Genomic DNA, 15,773 nt, shown 5'->3' with positions numbered 1-15,773 from the left:
AGAAGAAGGGAGAGGATGAGAGAGCAGCACCCTGCTGTGCATTCTTCCATAGTATTTCCCAATCAGTCATTTGTCATCCACCAGGACAGATTGATATACGTTGTTAGGGGGCCATTGTATGAAGGGCCACCATCAGTAAAAGATGGTGGCAAGGGGTATTTCTGTAACAGACCCAAACCAAAAGAGCTCGACTTCTGCAATGCTGGAACCTTTAGACATGGAGTATGATGCCTTTGTGTGATACTGCCCCCACCTCTAGATTGTAAGCTCTTTGGGGCAGGGTCCTCCCCTCCTCCTGTGTCTCTGTCTGTATCTGTCTGTCATTTACAACCCCAATTTATTGCAAAAGGCTGCATATTATGTTGGCGTCATTATTATTTAATTATGATAATAATAAAATGGAGTATAGGTCCTAGAAGTTTTTGATGGCAGCCTTGATTGTACACATGTCCAATATTATAATATTGAATATACATAATATAATAAAATATAAATGAAGACAATGCACTTTTTAAAATTTCCAAGTGCCATTCTTGTGGATGAGACTCCTGAGAGGAGCACAACCATTCTTGTTGACTAATATCTGACACCTATACGTAGCTTAATTCACATAAACAAAAAAAAAGTCTTAGCTGACCAAGTCCATAAGATATCTGACTATGTTATACAAACACAACCTCTAATGATACAGAGAACATCCTGAGCAAACTATGAAACTATGAAACAAGCTGTTCACCCAAGTAAATATACTTGTAAAATTTTGGCACCAACATTTTTCTCAGATTGAAGTTTGTCCTGGAAAAGAAGATCTGTACACAATGTCTGTGTTTGTATAACATAGTCAGGCTTCTTGTTCACACCTAAGGCTTTAATTGTTCATATGATCAATAAACATGAAAGTTTGTCTAACTTTAATAATGTTATTGTGAAGCCAAACTAAAAGTTTCTTCTATTTGAGTTTATGATGAACCTTCTTGATCCAGACGGTGGATAGTGAAGTCACTACCAACAAATGATTCCCATGATGTATATCACAATCCTTCATTCAATCCATATGGGAACATGTGCTTCTGAGGGTATTGTGGATGTTTTAAAGGACTACCAGTTGAACATGCGATGTTAAATGTTAAAATCATTGGATGAACCCTTTTAGGAGTAACTTTCAGGTCTTAGGAATCCCCTGCTTTTTTTCCTATAGCTCACATTACATTGGCATGGTGGTCATTGGGAAGAATACTTCTTACATTGCTGCTCATTGGAAAGAATGTCACCCTTACTAGTAGCTAAAAAGATAATTCTAATTACATTCTAATTAGTGATGAATTGGCTCAAGGAACACCTAGAAACCTCTGTCGGAACCCTGGTTAAGAAACACTGGTCCAGAGACATCTCCACACAGTCTTTAAGAAGAACAATTACCGGTACCATCCAAACTAATAGCACCAGAAAATTATTCAACGTTTCTGTTGTTCTGTTCAAGTTCTGTGCATGATAGATCATCGGAATTTATGAACATTCATAATTCTAAATAACTCTTTGGGTAGGTAGCCTTGAAGACCAGTTTGGGTCACATGTTTATCTTGTTGTTTCCAGTGTCTGTGCATAGCATTGAAGGTTTGACTTGAGATTCACCTTGGGATCTTGGTGGCAACTTGTTAAACCTGTACCAATATTATCAATAAAAAATACTTCCCATTACAAAATACTTGGAAGGGAATGAAGATGACTCATGTGTCTCGCATTGATAATTGTCTTGTTGGCATACCTACAAGCTCTTGGGTCCATGCCAGACTCCATTGTCTGGCTAGAAGAATGGGCACCACCTTTTGGCACTTGGTTAATATGACTTCATTGTCCTCGTTGTGTCTCCTCCAGATAGGGACTGGGGCCAGGTTTCACGGGAAACCCAAGGGTATCTTTGGCGCTTCTCAGAGTTCATTGACAGTGGTGGGTGAAGCCTTTAACTGTCAGTCATTGGGTGCCGCCTTTAATTAGTTTATATAGCTGTCATGTGCCAGTCCTTGCATTCTTTTTGTGGTTTGAATGAGTTATTGTCTAGAGCATAACCTGCTGTAAACTAAAACCGTCAGGGAGGTAAGTCTCTATTGTACCTGGGTATTGCTGTATGACTGTATTTGTTATTTTAACGGTGGATGTATTTGTTCCTCACCCTTGTTTATATAAATTACATCACATTGCATTCAATAAATCACCAGGAAGAGATGTAAACCTAAACTAAAGTTGGTCAAAAGTCCTTTAAGCTTAGGGGCTTCCTGTTATTAAGTGACCATGCTCTGTCTCAATCATCAGTTGTGCTTCTCGGTGGTCACCACATTGCACTGGCCACAGTCCTGAAATGGATGTAGACTGCAGGTGGCTGCAAGCAGAACTGAAATGTAATTAGGAAAAAAGTGGGAAAAAAAGTTAAAAAAATAAATTGTTTATGAGTGTTTCAGTAGGCTAAATATGATTCAGTTATGGTAGACATTTACTATATTGAGGTAGTTCTAAAACAAGTGTGTTAGACAGGAGTGCCCCAAAGACCATGCTATGGTTAGTGAAATTTAGCATTGGAGGTTGAATTTTGCAATGGGAATGTGTTCGGGGCTCTCAAAATTCCTGAACTGGGTATGTACACTTGTACCCATAGTGAGGAGCTAGGAGAACTACAAGACACAGGTTGGATCATCCAGATGTATGATAAAAGCAATCCAAATCCTGGAATCTCCACCTAACAATGCCTGGTAAGATGAAACAAAACCAATGTTTGTATGATACACTTACATAGATGATTCATTGGTAATACTGCTTAATACTTTGTACGTTTCTTATCCACATGTGGGGAGATAACTTGGGGTCATGCCTTCCACCCCACCAGAGTTGCCAACCTAAATTTTAGTTTTTCTTTTTTCTTTCTGGAAATTCTGCAAACCTTATTTTTTTACTTTTTATTACACCTTATATGTACATTTTTTGAATGCCAACTTGTAATATTTGCAGCATGTGTGGAGCTTGGAACTTAAGTGTCTCCACTGCACTCATTAGCAGATCTTTATTTTAAAAAAATGCTGAAGACTCTGCTTGGCTCTATCTGAAATTGATATATTGTTGTCAGATAAACAAAGGATTCTTATTGCAATACAAATTGGGGTTAAATGGGCCTTTCATGGCACTTTATGTTTGTGCACTAATGTTGAAATTGGTACACATTTAATAAGGTAAATGATAATGTTTTGTGCTCCGTTTTATCCTGCTTTTCTTTTCTTATGTTACTCTGTTGTTATATACAAGATTATAATATTGGTGTTGGTGTGTCTAGGGCTGAAGGGTGGTGGCTGGAATTCCTCTGTAGAAGATCCCACAGCTTGGGAAAAGATGCCTGGGAGAAACAAAAAGTTCATCATTTCTGGTGATCATTTATTTATATTTATATTTTTAATATTATATATTATATATATATATAATATATATATAACATTCATACCCTATAAAATTACAGTTTTTCTTCATTAATACGATCAGTTTTTGACAAATTTGTCTTTTTACACAAAGCAAAAAAAAAAACTTTCTAAACCCCAGAACAAAAATGTAGCACATTATAGCTCACCAGTCCTCAGCGGCTGCATTAGTTTTCAATGCATTACCTCATTTGTATTTACGGATAATACATGCTCTTCTATATTTATTAAAAGGCTTATTACATACACTCAGTGGCCACTTTATTAGGTACAGCACTGATTTTAACCACTACGCCAAGGCACACGAGTGTGAGAGATCTTCAGGTCATGGGAAATGATGGGTCATGGTCCCCCTGCCGCTCCCTCCGCTCCTCCAATGATCTACTAATGACTTCCTCACTAATAACCTCATCACACGCACGGTTACAAGACTTCTCTAGAGCTGCTCCAACTCTCTGGAATGGTCTTCCTCGCCCTATTCGGCTTGCTCCTACTTTCTGCTCATTTAAAAGAAAGTGGCCCCCGGGGTTTCCTCCCTTAAAGTGAAACTATCACCACAATTTTTTACTTTCTACAGAAGGGAAGATAATCCTTTGTTTTTTTTTTTGTTTTTTGTTTTTTTATGAAATGCGTCTTTTCTTTAAAAAAAAAGCCCCTATCCTTCTGTCATTACCACAGCAGCACACACACACACACACACACACACACGTACATCACGAATCCCAGGAGGCTTGAGCTCTGAGAATGGGAATGTGCAGGAGGGACTTTTCTGTCATTAAAAAAAGAAAGATGGCGTTCTCACACATGTGCAATAAGATCGTTTTTTTCCTTTTTATTTCTTTTGACAAATACAGCAGCACATGTCACTGATCTGTGCTAATAAAGGCGTAATTTTTGTCCACTTTAATGAGAAAAGATCCCTGATTCCTATTAGGATTTTATGTTTGAAACCCTGTATCAGGCAACTTTTGTTCAGGGGGCTAAAGTTAAGTTTAGTATCTGCTCTCAGGGTTCCCTGTGTGCCCTGAAAATTGCACATTTCTACAATGATCGGGATAGGAGATATGAAAGTTTATACATGGGGGTAATGACAGCAGCATGGACACAGACACAGCTCTTATGCTGCCGCTGTCCTAGAGATGTAGGATTATTTCACAGTGCAAGGAGAGCGGGGAGCAGCCATAGTGAATCTCCCAGGTCTATAGAAAACCTCCACGCTCGGGGAGCTTACATTCTGGATGTAGGATTTTCTCATAGGACACCGGCGCTTCTACCTCCTGTTATTTGCAGCCCCCAACTTACCAGCCATAGACCAGTACCGGGGGCTGGGGACCACTACTCCACATAAATAGAGCTATTTTTTTTCTTTATAGGAGTCATTTATGTTTTATCACCCTATAAATCTCCAGTAAATATAATTATATAGGAAAAATGTTATAATGTAGTAAACACCCAAATATTACCATACATTTATAGAGACAATGATATCACCATACACAGGAGGGCCACAGAATACCACTGACTTGACTTGTATTGTGATATATATTTCATTTTTATTTTTGCTAATAAGAGATCTGTACTCACAGGAAAAATAGGAAGAGCCTCAGACACTGAACAGAAGATACATAGTAATGGTAAGACTCCCCCTCCAATACTAAATAGCAGATGTGTCGTGGAGGAAGGATCCCCCAAAAGTGAATGTACAGTAATGGGGATAATGGCTGACAAGAGTGTGATAAGAGCCAAGAATTAGGTAATAGTCTCGGATTGGCTATTTATAGTCAGAAAGGAGATCTGATATGAATACATTATATAATTATTATATTTCTATATTTTGGATATTGTCCCAGAATATTAATATCTCAGTCAGTCCTGTTGCCTACCCATCTTCTTCTGTCTTTTGAAACCATCACTACTTCCAACCACTACATATCCCCCTTCTATTGTGTGTAAATTCCCCCACCTACTAGATTGTAAGCTCTTCGGGGCAGGGTCCTCCCCTCCTTTGTCACTGTCTGTATTAGTCTGTCATTTGCAACCCCTATTTAATGTACAGCGCTGCGTAATTTGTTGGCGCTATATAAATCCTGTTTATTAATAATAATACTCACTGTAATTCCTCTATCCGGCTTGTTGTCAGAGCTTCCATCAGATCCCTGAAATGAGGGCCCTCCAGATTGTTATCAGACAGGTTCAGTGTCCTCAGTGTCTGGTTATTTCTTATTCCAGATGCCAGGTGGGGGCAGGAACTGTCTGTCAGGTGATTATACCTCAAACTGTAGAAGAAGAGAAGAATGTTACCAGAAGAATATGAATTTCTCCCCCAGGAATGGATGGGACTATTCTCCATATGAATGGAGCTCATTTCTCTTTATTGGAACAATTTATGTTCCATCACTTACCATACACTGGATGATCACAGAATACACTGAAATAACTAGTACTGTATTATAATCTCCTTGTGTATGGAGCATGAATCGTATTGTGATATTTATTTTGAGAATCTTACTTATTTCTGCAAATAAGATATCTGTATTTACAGGGAAATAGGGAGAGCCTCAGACGCTGATTATATGATGTCCAGTAATGGGGAGACACCCCAAAAGTACATTGTTTCCAAGCTTTATCAACTCCAATCCGCTGGCCAATCCGGAAATAGCCTCTTGATCAGCCCTTGCTATTTAGCTAGCTCACAGACTGTATTTTGTGTTGGTGCAAAGTGTCTCGAGCTCCTAGTTCTGTGAGCTAGTTCCTGTTCACCTGTGGCTAAATTCTGTGTTTCCTCTGTCCGGCTCCTGCGTTAACCCCTTGCTGTCCAGTCTGTTGGTTCCCAGTCAACTTCCCTGTGCTGGTCCAGTGTTCCTGTCAGTCTGTGGATATCCCTGAGTCTCCTGTGCCTCCTGTTGCTTCCAGTGTCTCCTGTGCCCCGCAGTGGCCCCTGTCACTAGTGTCTGTCTCCTGGATCCCTGGCAGTTGACCCCTGGCGTGTGACCTGACCTCTTCTGTTTGCTGCCTGTATCAACCCTAGCTTTCCTCGACTATCCGCCTGCCTTGTGATTTTGTACCATGCTTTCCCACCTTGGTGTGCCCAAGGACTGCACCCTGGCCATAACCAGCAACGCAACATCCTCACCATCAGAGGCTCTGGAGAAAACCTGGTTACGGCTTAGACCAGGCATGGGCCAACTACGGCCCAATGGGGATGTTTCTCTGGCCCTTTGGGTGTTCTGCAGCTCTGACCAGTACCACCCCGAGCAGGGTCAGTAGAAGCACCCGCCAGGGGGGCGCTCCGGCCAGAGCCATGGAACACGTCCCCAGATCTGAGCCTGCGATAGGTGGGTGGGCCGTGTCAGTGCACACAACCCGCCCACTCTCCCATCGCAGGCTCAGATCAGGGTTATGCGATCATGATGTCACAATCAGGGTTATCATTATGGCATAACTCCACCCAATCTACCATCGACTTGGCCCCTCTGGCAAGTTTTTTTTTCAGATTGTGGCCCCTGACTAAAAAAGTTTGCCCACCACTGGCTTAGACTCTGCGCATTGGCCCTTCTCAGGGCTCACATCTTCTCTATACAAGCCGCAGAGCCCCCTAGTGGTCCTGTCTCTCAAATACTGAGCTGATGAATAATTCTTTGGTTATAGAATCCCTTAGAGAGGGCAGCAAATCCAGCCAATACACTAAATCCATCTGATTGTGAATCTCACATCTGTGAGTGCAGAGTCCAATAAAGGTGATTAGAGGAAGACAAAACATAAACATGAGGATAAACAATGAAAAAACATCAGAAATAAAGTAATATTATTAAGTTGTTATAATTGTTTATTTTATCTCTGATGGGTTCAGAGAGTAATATAGTATGTTGAACACAACATTAGTAACCAAGGGGGTTTATATGTTATTAACAGTAAAAGTACTGAAATGCGTCAAAACCAGAAAAAGTGAAGAGAAGAAAGGAGATATAGTCAATGTTCCTAACGGGCTTGCATTTTATACGCACATGTAGAAGAAGGCAAAAAAATGCTCCACCAAGTGTTTAAAACACATTGTTTAAATTGTCGGAAGGGACAAAAATTAATATCAATATGAATTGAATATAATGTAAAACTGTAAAAAATACGGACCATGAAAACCATCAAAGGGTTGTTGAGCAGAGAACCACCAGGTGATATTACCTGTCCAAACCTTACTATTGTTTCAGTCCTCCTGGAGGGGAAGGGGTCAGTGATAACAATCTCAAGCCAGGGCATGGCATTGAGGAACTTTGTGACCTCTGAGAACAAGACTTCTCCAGGCTCTGGAGTTGTAGAAGAGTGTGGTTCAAGAGAGGAAACCCTGGCTTGTGTGGCCTTAGGAGAGTGAGAATGACCGTGTGCTAAGTATAGAGCTAGACTCCTTTCTTCTCCTATCCCTTTCCTATGTACCTCTTACCATCTTCCCGTTTTATGTATGTATATGCTAATCTGTAAAGAAACCTTATTTATGAGATAAATTGGTAATTTATTGAAACTAAGACACCCCAAACACAGCACACATTCTACATTCTCATATAATCCAGTGTAATAAAGTGTACATTTTGAGTAAGGGTTGGGTGAATCTCCAGTTAAACATTTATAAACAGACCCTATGGTATGTTTTGTATACTAGTTATGTGTCTCTAATCTCTTCCTTTGTTCTGATAATAAATGCGCCTGTGTTTGTATACAGAGTTGGGTGCATAGGATAAATGTATTTCTTCAGATTGTAGGATCTATTACATAATGATCACTTTCACATAAAACCTCTAAAAGTTTACCACTTATAAAATGTGAAATGTGAAAAGTTCTTACCTCAATTTCTCCATGGAGTGTAAAGCTGGTAAAAGTTTACAGAATCCTTCATCCTGAATATTACATGAATCAAGGTTTACTTCTTCTAACTTTCGGCAGGACTGAAGGACAGAAGACAGCACAGAGCAATCCAGAGGGGTGAGGGAGACTCCTGAAAGGTCAACTTTGTTTGATCCAATACATTGTGACACCAGAGCCTTATTCCTGCTCTCATGGAGATAATAGAACGTATTAAGAAGCTCTCTCTTGTCGGATATTTGTTCTTCTGTGATTTTATGCTGCATCCAAGTAATGACATCTCTGGAAGCCTGAGTAGACAATTCTCCAACATGAGACTTTAACAGGAATCTACTAGAAGAGTCTGAGAGACCGCAGAGGAAACGGAGAAGTATTTCAACGCGGCCATCATTGTAAGATTCACTAGCATTAAGTGTTTTCTGTAATCTGTCGGCATTATAGTCTATAAAATGAGCTAAAGCAGCAAAAAACTCCTGAAGAGTGAGATGTAAGAAGGTGTAATCCACATTAGGAGGCTGACCAGATTCCATCATGAAACATGAAAAGAGATGGGTATCATTTCTCACATTGAATGACTTCAGATAACGGTCATCAAATACAATCATGTGATTCTTGACTCCATGTTCTGCCATCCATCCAATAGATGTTAGCAGTTCCCGGGCAGTGTGACTATCTCCTGTATGCTGGTTGTGATTGGCCAGAATGTTGGCTACAAAAGTCACAAAGAGTTGTGTCACAGTTTTGGGCAATGATTCCATCAGCTGATCAGTGTTGGTTGGTTGGGCTTTGAAGCACATTGATAACACTGTACAGACAATCCAGCAGTATGATGGGATGTAACAGAAAGTGTACAGCGTGTCATTCTCCTGCACATAATGAAAAGCCTTTTCTAACAATTCTTCATTTCCAAAGAAATTTTTAAAGAAGATCAGTCTGTCTTCAGGGAGAAATCCCATGATCTCAGCTATTCTCTGGAAGACACCGGTATCAACTGATGCCATTCTGGATGGGCGGTTGGTTATCAGTACAGAGCAACCCTTAAGAAGACTCTGTCTTACCAAACTAACCACAATCTCTCCGAAATCTGTTCTCTGTTTTGGATTGGACAGTTTACTTGATCTGAAATCCATTTGGTGAATACTTTCATCTAAGCCATCAAATATAAACAGAAGTCTCTCCGGATCTTGTAGAATATTTCCTATCTGGCTCTCCAGATACGGATATTGTTGAAGAATCATCTCCTCTAAGCTGAGCTCTTTTTCTTCATTAAGATCCCGGAATCTGAAGGAGAAGACAAAAGCAAATCTCTGGTAGAGTTTTCCCATCACCCAGTCATTGACAAACTTCTGTATCAGTGTGGTCTTCCCTATTCCTGGCACTCCGCTCACCATTACTGCATGTGGTACACATTGTGACTGGTGGCTCCAGCGGAACAGTCTGTTGGGGGAAATGTGTTCCAGCCCAGTTTGTATTTCCTTCAAGCATTCCTCATGTTTTACCCCACTCTGTATTAGTTCATTCTTAGGACGCTTCCTGAACTGATCAGTGGAGACTACAACCAGGTTCACATAACGCTCATTGATGAAGAATCTTTGTGGTTCCAGGGTAGTTCCTGGGGGTTTGTGCTCAGCTAGAATCTCCGTCCTCTTCATCAGATGAAGTTTGTGCTTTTCGTGAATTTCTGGGGAGTGATGGAAATAATGTTCCCAAAAAAATAAAATGAAAATTGTGAATGTAATGATTTAGGCATTTAGGAATTTCCTATTTATATTTGCCATAAATTTGAAAAAAAAAACCTCTGGTTTTCTGTAAATGAGTGTAGTAAATAGTGCACAATAGCCTTTCAAAACCAAAATGTTTTAGCTTAATTGCTAAGTCCCTGAATAAAATATTGTTACCAAAATTGCTTGGGGAGGAGCAGTCAGGGACACATAATAATCTAAATTTGTGCTGTTTTGCAGTTAGATTGCACAGTAGAGACATTAAACATTTAAGTGTTTTAGGAGCTAGTAAAATGAAAATTTAATACATCCTTTTATTACGTCTAATGATCAAAGTCAGCTGTCATGATGCAGTACACATTTAAACTGGTGTGTAGGTACATTACTTCCAAAACTGGTAGATCTCTAATTACTTTATAAAAAATATATATATATATATATATATATATATATATATATATATATATATATATAAATTTGAAAATATTTATTCATTGCATTGACAAAATGGTATTGTGCATGGTCAACAACAATATTAAAGTAGGTTGTGGCATTTAACGATGCATGGTTGGTACTAAGGGGCCAAGAAAGTATCCTTCACACCAGGGGTGAGTAAATTTTTTGACTCAAGGGCTACAATGGGTTGTAAAATTTGTAAAAATCCTAACTTTCTGGGATTTGTAGATATTTGCCTTAAACACCAATAACCACTTTTCAAAAGGTTCGACACTTCCCATCCCAATTCAAAGGAGAAAAAAAAGTTAAAAGCAGAACTCCAGTTGGAAGATATTACAAATTCTGATATGTGAGCTGTTTAGGATCCAGGACACTATACATTTGTATGCCAGGTCTGGTACATTTTTCTTTACAAAGACAGCTCTTTGCTGTGTGTGTAACGCTTTCCCTTAGTGTGACATTCTTGAAGTAACTAATTTCAATGTAAACTATTTAATGAAATCCCCTGATGCTAAAAGGGAGATAAACTACTGCAAGCGTTTTTTTCAATCCATCAATTCTTCAATCCCACAATAATGGATTCTTCCTCTGCTATGGACTGAACATGTGAGGTAAGTAGACATAACCCTGCCCACTCTCATCATGGATGAGCCTGCGATAGGAAAGTAGACAGGTTATCTAAGGGACACAGTCCGCCCACTTCCTTCCATGAGTCGGTATAAACATGGCGGATATGTTCCGCGGCCCTGGCCGGTGTGCCAGCACAGCGTGGTCCTTCTCCTGACCCTGCTTGGGGTGGCACCGTGGGCTGTAGTTTGCCCATGCCTGCCCCACACCATTACACTACACAACCAACACCATCCTGAGCCATTTATACAATGAAGAATGGATCTGTTTTATTACCTAAATCCTGATCATGCCATCTAAATATTGCGGCACACATAGAGGCTTATCAGACTGTGCAACATCTTCCAGCGCCTGCGCAAACTGTGGCCTCAGGTGCCTGTTCTTAGCTAACAGAAGTGACACCCAGGGTGGTGCTGCTGTAGCCCATCAGTTTCAAGGTTGGACATGTTGTATATTATTTGATTACAAGTAGTTATTTAAATGACGGCTACCTTTCCAGCAGCTCCGAGCAGTCTGCACTCACTAGGTATTTCCCCTTTTTCAGACCATGCTCTGTAATCCCTAGAGATGGTTGTGTGTAAAAATCCTAGCAGATCAGCAGTTTCTGAAATATTTTCACCAGCTGCCCTGGCACAAACAAACATGCCACATTAAAAATCACCTAAATGACCTTTCTTCCCCATTCTGATGCCCAGTTTGAACATCAGCTGGTTGTATTGTCAATGTCTACATGTCTGAATGCATTGAGGTGCTGCCATGTGATTGGCTGATTAGATATTTGCATTAATAGGCAGTTGAACAAGGGTACCTAATAAAGTGGCTGGTGAGTGTATACAGGGTCCTCAGAATGCTTTTTTTTTCATTCTAATATTCTATTTATTATTTTTTTTTTTATATCCATTACACAGAGAACTTCAGGCCCATCTGTTTTAAACAATGTAACCAAGTACATTTTCCTCATAGTAAATTTTAAATGAGCTACTTACATTGAATATATTTTATCACTTTTTCACTTCTACGTATCACCAGAAATGTTTTAAATTGTGTATTGTCTGTATGTGTGCCTTTATTTTATGATAAAAGTGTGAAAATGTGATGCCTAAAAAGTCCAAAAATCTACTAGTGTTTTTTTTGTGTATATAAGGGTTAGAGAAGTGGCATTGTCGAGTTAAAGAGGATACACAAGATTGCTTTTTTGTATGATATAAAAAATCAGGAGAGTCAAGGGGATCTGTGGGAACATGTCCCATAACAAATATTAAGATATGGGTAACCCAAGTCAGTCGGTGGCTTGGGGTAGCAGGAGATTCAAATAATGTATTGGATTCAATACAAAATACCTGTACTGAATCCAATACAAAGAAAACCTTTTATAATATATATATATATATATATATATATATATATATATATATATATATATATATATATATATATATATATATGATACATGCTACTGTACAGTTAAATTGTTAAATTACAGGTTTCTGTATTTTTATCCACCCTTGTTTTAAAAGATTTTTTTAATTTTTTTATTTATATAAGTATATATATTTTTATATATTTACGTATATTCTATATATATTTTTTTATATATTTATATATATATTAATATATATTTTTATAAGTTTATTAGTACATTTATTAAATATTGGACAGATTTTGGTGAGTTATGCCTAAGAATTATAGGCCTACAATGTAAAATAAATTTCCATGCAAAACAATGTACCCCTTTTTGCATAAAAATACAGACAGAATTAGAACACCAGGGGAGTAATGTTACCTTTTGTATTGTATAGTATGGGGAAGGTTGCTTGAAGAAAGCATTGGGTTTTAATGAAAAAAAAATCTATCCTATTTTCCTGGGAAAATAGTACCGGGGTATACAGTACCCTTAACCCATTCCCAACGCGTCTAAATTTTATTTATCCTTGCAGGGTACAGCAATATCTAAAGGTCCTTTGGCATCCCATCCAGCGCTGGCAGCTCCCCACCATACACTGAGATGATATCCACCCGGCCTATTTGCTGCAGGCGTCCTATTTGGTTATATTGTAATGCATGATACCGTTACAGATAGTAACAGAAGTCATTGACAGAAAAGTCATTGGCAGCTCTCATAGTCCAGGTATAGGCAGCGATGTCACTACCATCCATAATCAGAACCCAAAAGCACTTCTATTTAAACAACAGGCAAGGTCACGTTGGGACCCTGGTCACGTGCCCAAATCTCAAGTGCCCAAATTATAAGTGCAATGGGAATTAATCCAGGGAATTGACACAGGAATTGGAACAGATTTGGACATACTATTTTACTCTACAACCTCTACCTCCTGCCTTTGGACTGATTTATCAACCTGGACTCCAACACATCCTCTGCTGCTGCTACCATTCTAAGCTGGTATTTCATCAAACCATCTCTGACTGAATCCTCATCCTTCACTCCTGGAACAAGTTTACAAGCCTCACTTGACCCCACATTATTGGACTGCTTCTCTTGGACTTCAGTTTGCCACATTGTTTTTTGTACGCATATGATTGTAAGCTCTTCGGGGCAGGGTCCTCTCCTCCTGTATCACTGTCTGTATTAGTCTGTCATTTGCAATCCCTATTTAATGTACAGTGCTGCATAATATGTTGGCGCTATATAAATCCTGTTTAATAATAATAATAATAATAATAAATACCACAGATATCATAGTAGGTATACCACAGGTCTTATTTACCTCTCAGCTCCGGGGTGAGTGTGTGTCCATGTTCATCTAGGAAAATCTGCTGTACCAGACTCTCACCTGTTGGAAAAAAAAATTAATGTGATCCCAATTCTCCAGCCTTGAGCTTTAATAAGTCCAACCCAATGTAAGGTACGATCATCACAGGGACAAAGAGCCCCACTAAGCAGTTAAAAAAATTTCTAGACATTTTCTATTTTATTTATTCGACTTCCCCATTTATATTGATTTTCTAACATTTATTCTTCCCATAAAAACAACACAACATAGTTCTTATCACTACCATGTGAGTCATGTCACTACCTGTCCCTACTAGCTCACAATCTAATGTCCCTTTTAGACTCTAATGTCTGTAACAAAGGCTCTAACACTTTTTGGTTTGCATTGGGCTGTAAAAGTTAGATTCTGAGAAAGGTTACATTTCTGGTTCAGGGTTAATATTAAAGTATATATGTGCATTGCATATGTAGTAAAAACCAACAGGATCAATTTAAACATTGTAGTAGTGAAAAATCACTAGAAGTGCTTTATTTAGTTGAGTATAGGAGCCTTAGCATTGGGGCAGTGTGAAACTATGTTTCTATTCTGTTCACAATTTTGGGATTTAATCTGTTTAGGAGACACACTGCTCTCAAGCACTTTCCCCTGGCCACTTTCCCAAAAGCACTTCCCAAAAAAATGTTCTTTAACGCAAAGGTCCCCGGGGGGTCCACGGCTGACCCTGATCGGTGCACCCACCAGCAGAAGGACCCCACTTGGGGGGCCGCACCAGGCAGAGCCGCGGACCACATCTTCCGGAGACATTGCAGGCTCAGGGTGAGGGGCAGGTTGTGTTTCTGGACACAACCCCCCCACACTCAGACCTGCAATGAGAGACTGGGTAGGTTCTGACATCATGATGTCACTCAGGGGAGAAGTTTCTTCCCCTTTGAGTGACACATGGCTCCCCGTGCATGCAGTTGGGGACCACTGCCTTAACGAAGTCCCCCCTAAGTACATTTCAGCATGCACTCTCCTCGGAAAAGCCTCCTTTCCTCACTGCCTTTTTTATGACCTAACTTTCCCTATAGTTAAACTCAAAGCTAACTAACAGAAAATGGCAATGTCACCGTGGCTAGCTGTTTCTTGTTTCTAGAGCTAAAATTCCCACTCCAAAGGCAGAATCATTTTAGGCCGAGTCAGAATCTACTTTATTTGGAAAAATCTACCCACCACTATTTAATTTGTAGTGATGATTATTTGATCACAATATTGATTGTAAACACAAAATGCTGTTACCTGTCTGGCTGATCTCATCCAGAATCGCCAGTAAATTAGGATGATTCTTCTTTATTGCATAGAGACATACCAAGAGTCCAACCACTGCTTCTTTTCCCATCTTCTGAATATCTTGCAACAAACAGTAAGAGAAGATAGCTGCATCCAGTGCCAACCTTGCATAGTGTTCTTGAAAGAGCTGTGGTGTAAATAAATGCATGACATAGATGAATGACATCTTTTATATACACTTTTATTTGTATTATTGTGTATAAAGTAGAAATTAAAATTCTTGACAAGTGTTTTTCTGCCCCATATTTTTGCTTCCAGGAGATTTCCTTTGCTTCCTGATAAAAACATCAGAATCTTTGAAAGATTTCTTCTCCAGTTTAGGAGACAACTTAAAATGTTAGGTTTTCTTTCAGTTTCAGTTCCATGGACAATAGTCACATGTGACTAATATGTATATAAAGAACAATCTCCTATAAAAAAAAATCTAAATGTTTTAGACTTTATGATTTTCAATCTCCTATTTTAGGCTGATCAGCTTTTTTAAGTAGTGTTTAGTAGTGTTTGAAAACTGGAAAACCCGTTTAGGGTCCTGAAGCTGGTCAGGGAAGAGATGGGAGGGGTCCCTGATCACTTGGTTCATATCCAGGTTTTTCCTGCCC

General features: G+C 39.3%; 1 protein-coding gene across 1 annotated transcript; it reads right to left on the bottom strand.

Moving 5' to 3' along the window:
• Positions 1 to 7,170: 7,170 nt before the first annotated feature.
• Positions 7,171 to 15,256, bottom strand: LOC140344957 (NACHT, LRR and PYD domains-containing protein 3-like). Its single transcript, XM_072432144.1, has 3 exons — positions 15,124 to 15,256; positions 13,840 to 13,905; positions 7,171 to 9,990 (listed from the first exon to the last, which is right to left on the bottom strand). Exons 1-3 carry the CDS (start codon positions 15,221 to 15,223, stop codon positions 8,288 to 8,290), a joined length of 1,869 nt encoding a protein of 622 aa, XP_072288245.1. The 5' UTR covers positions 15,224 to 15,256; the 3' UTR covers positions 7,171 to 8,287.
• Between the last annotated feature and the right edge of the window lie 517 nt (positions 15,257 to 15,773).

Source organism: Pyxicephalus adspersus, unplaced genomic scaffold, assembly GCF_032062135.1.
Source record: "Pyxicephalus adspersus unplaced genomic scaffold, UCB_Pads_2.0 Sca255, whole genome shotgun sequence".
Classification (NCBI taxonomy): Eukaryota; Metazoa; Chordata; class Amphibia; order Anura; family Pyxicephalidae; genus Pyxicephalus; species Pyxicephalus adspersus.
This window is presented reverse-complemented; position numbering and strand designations above follow the sequence as displayed.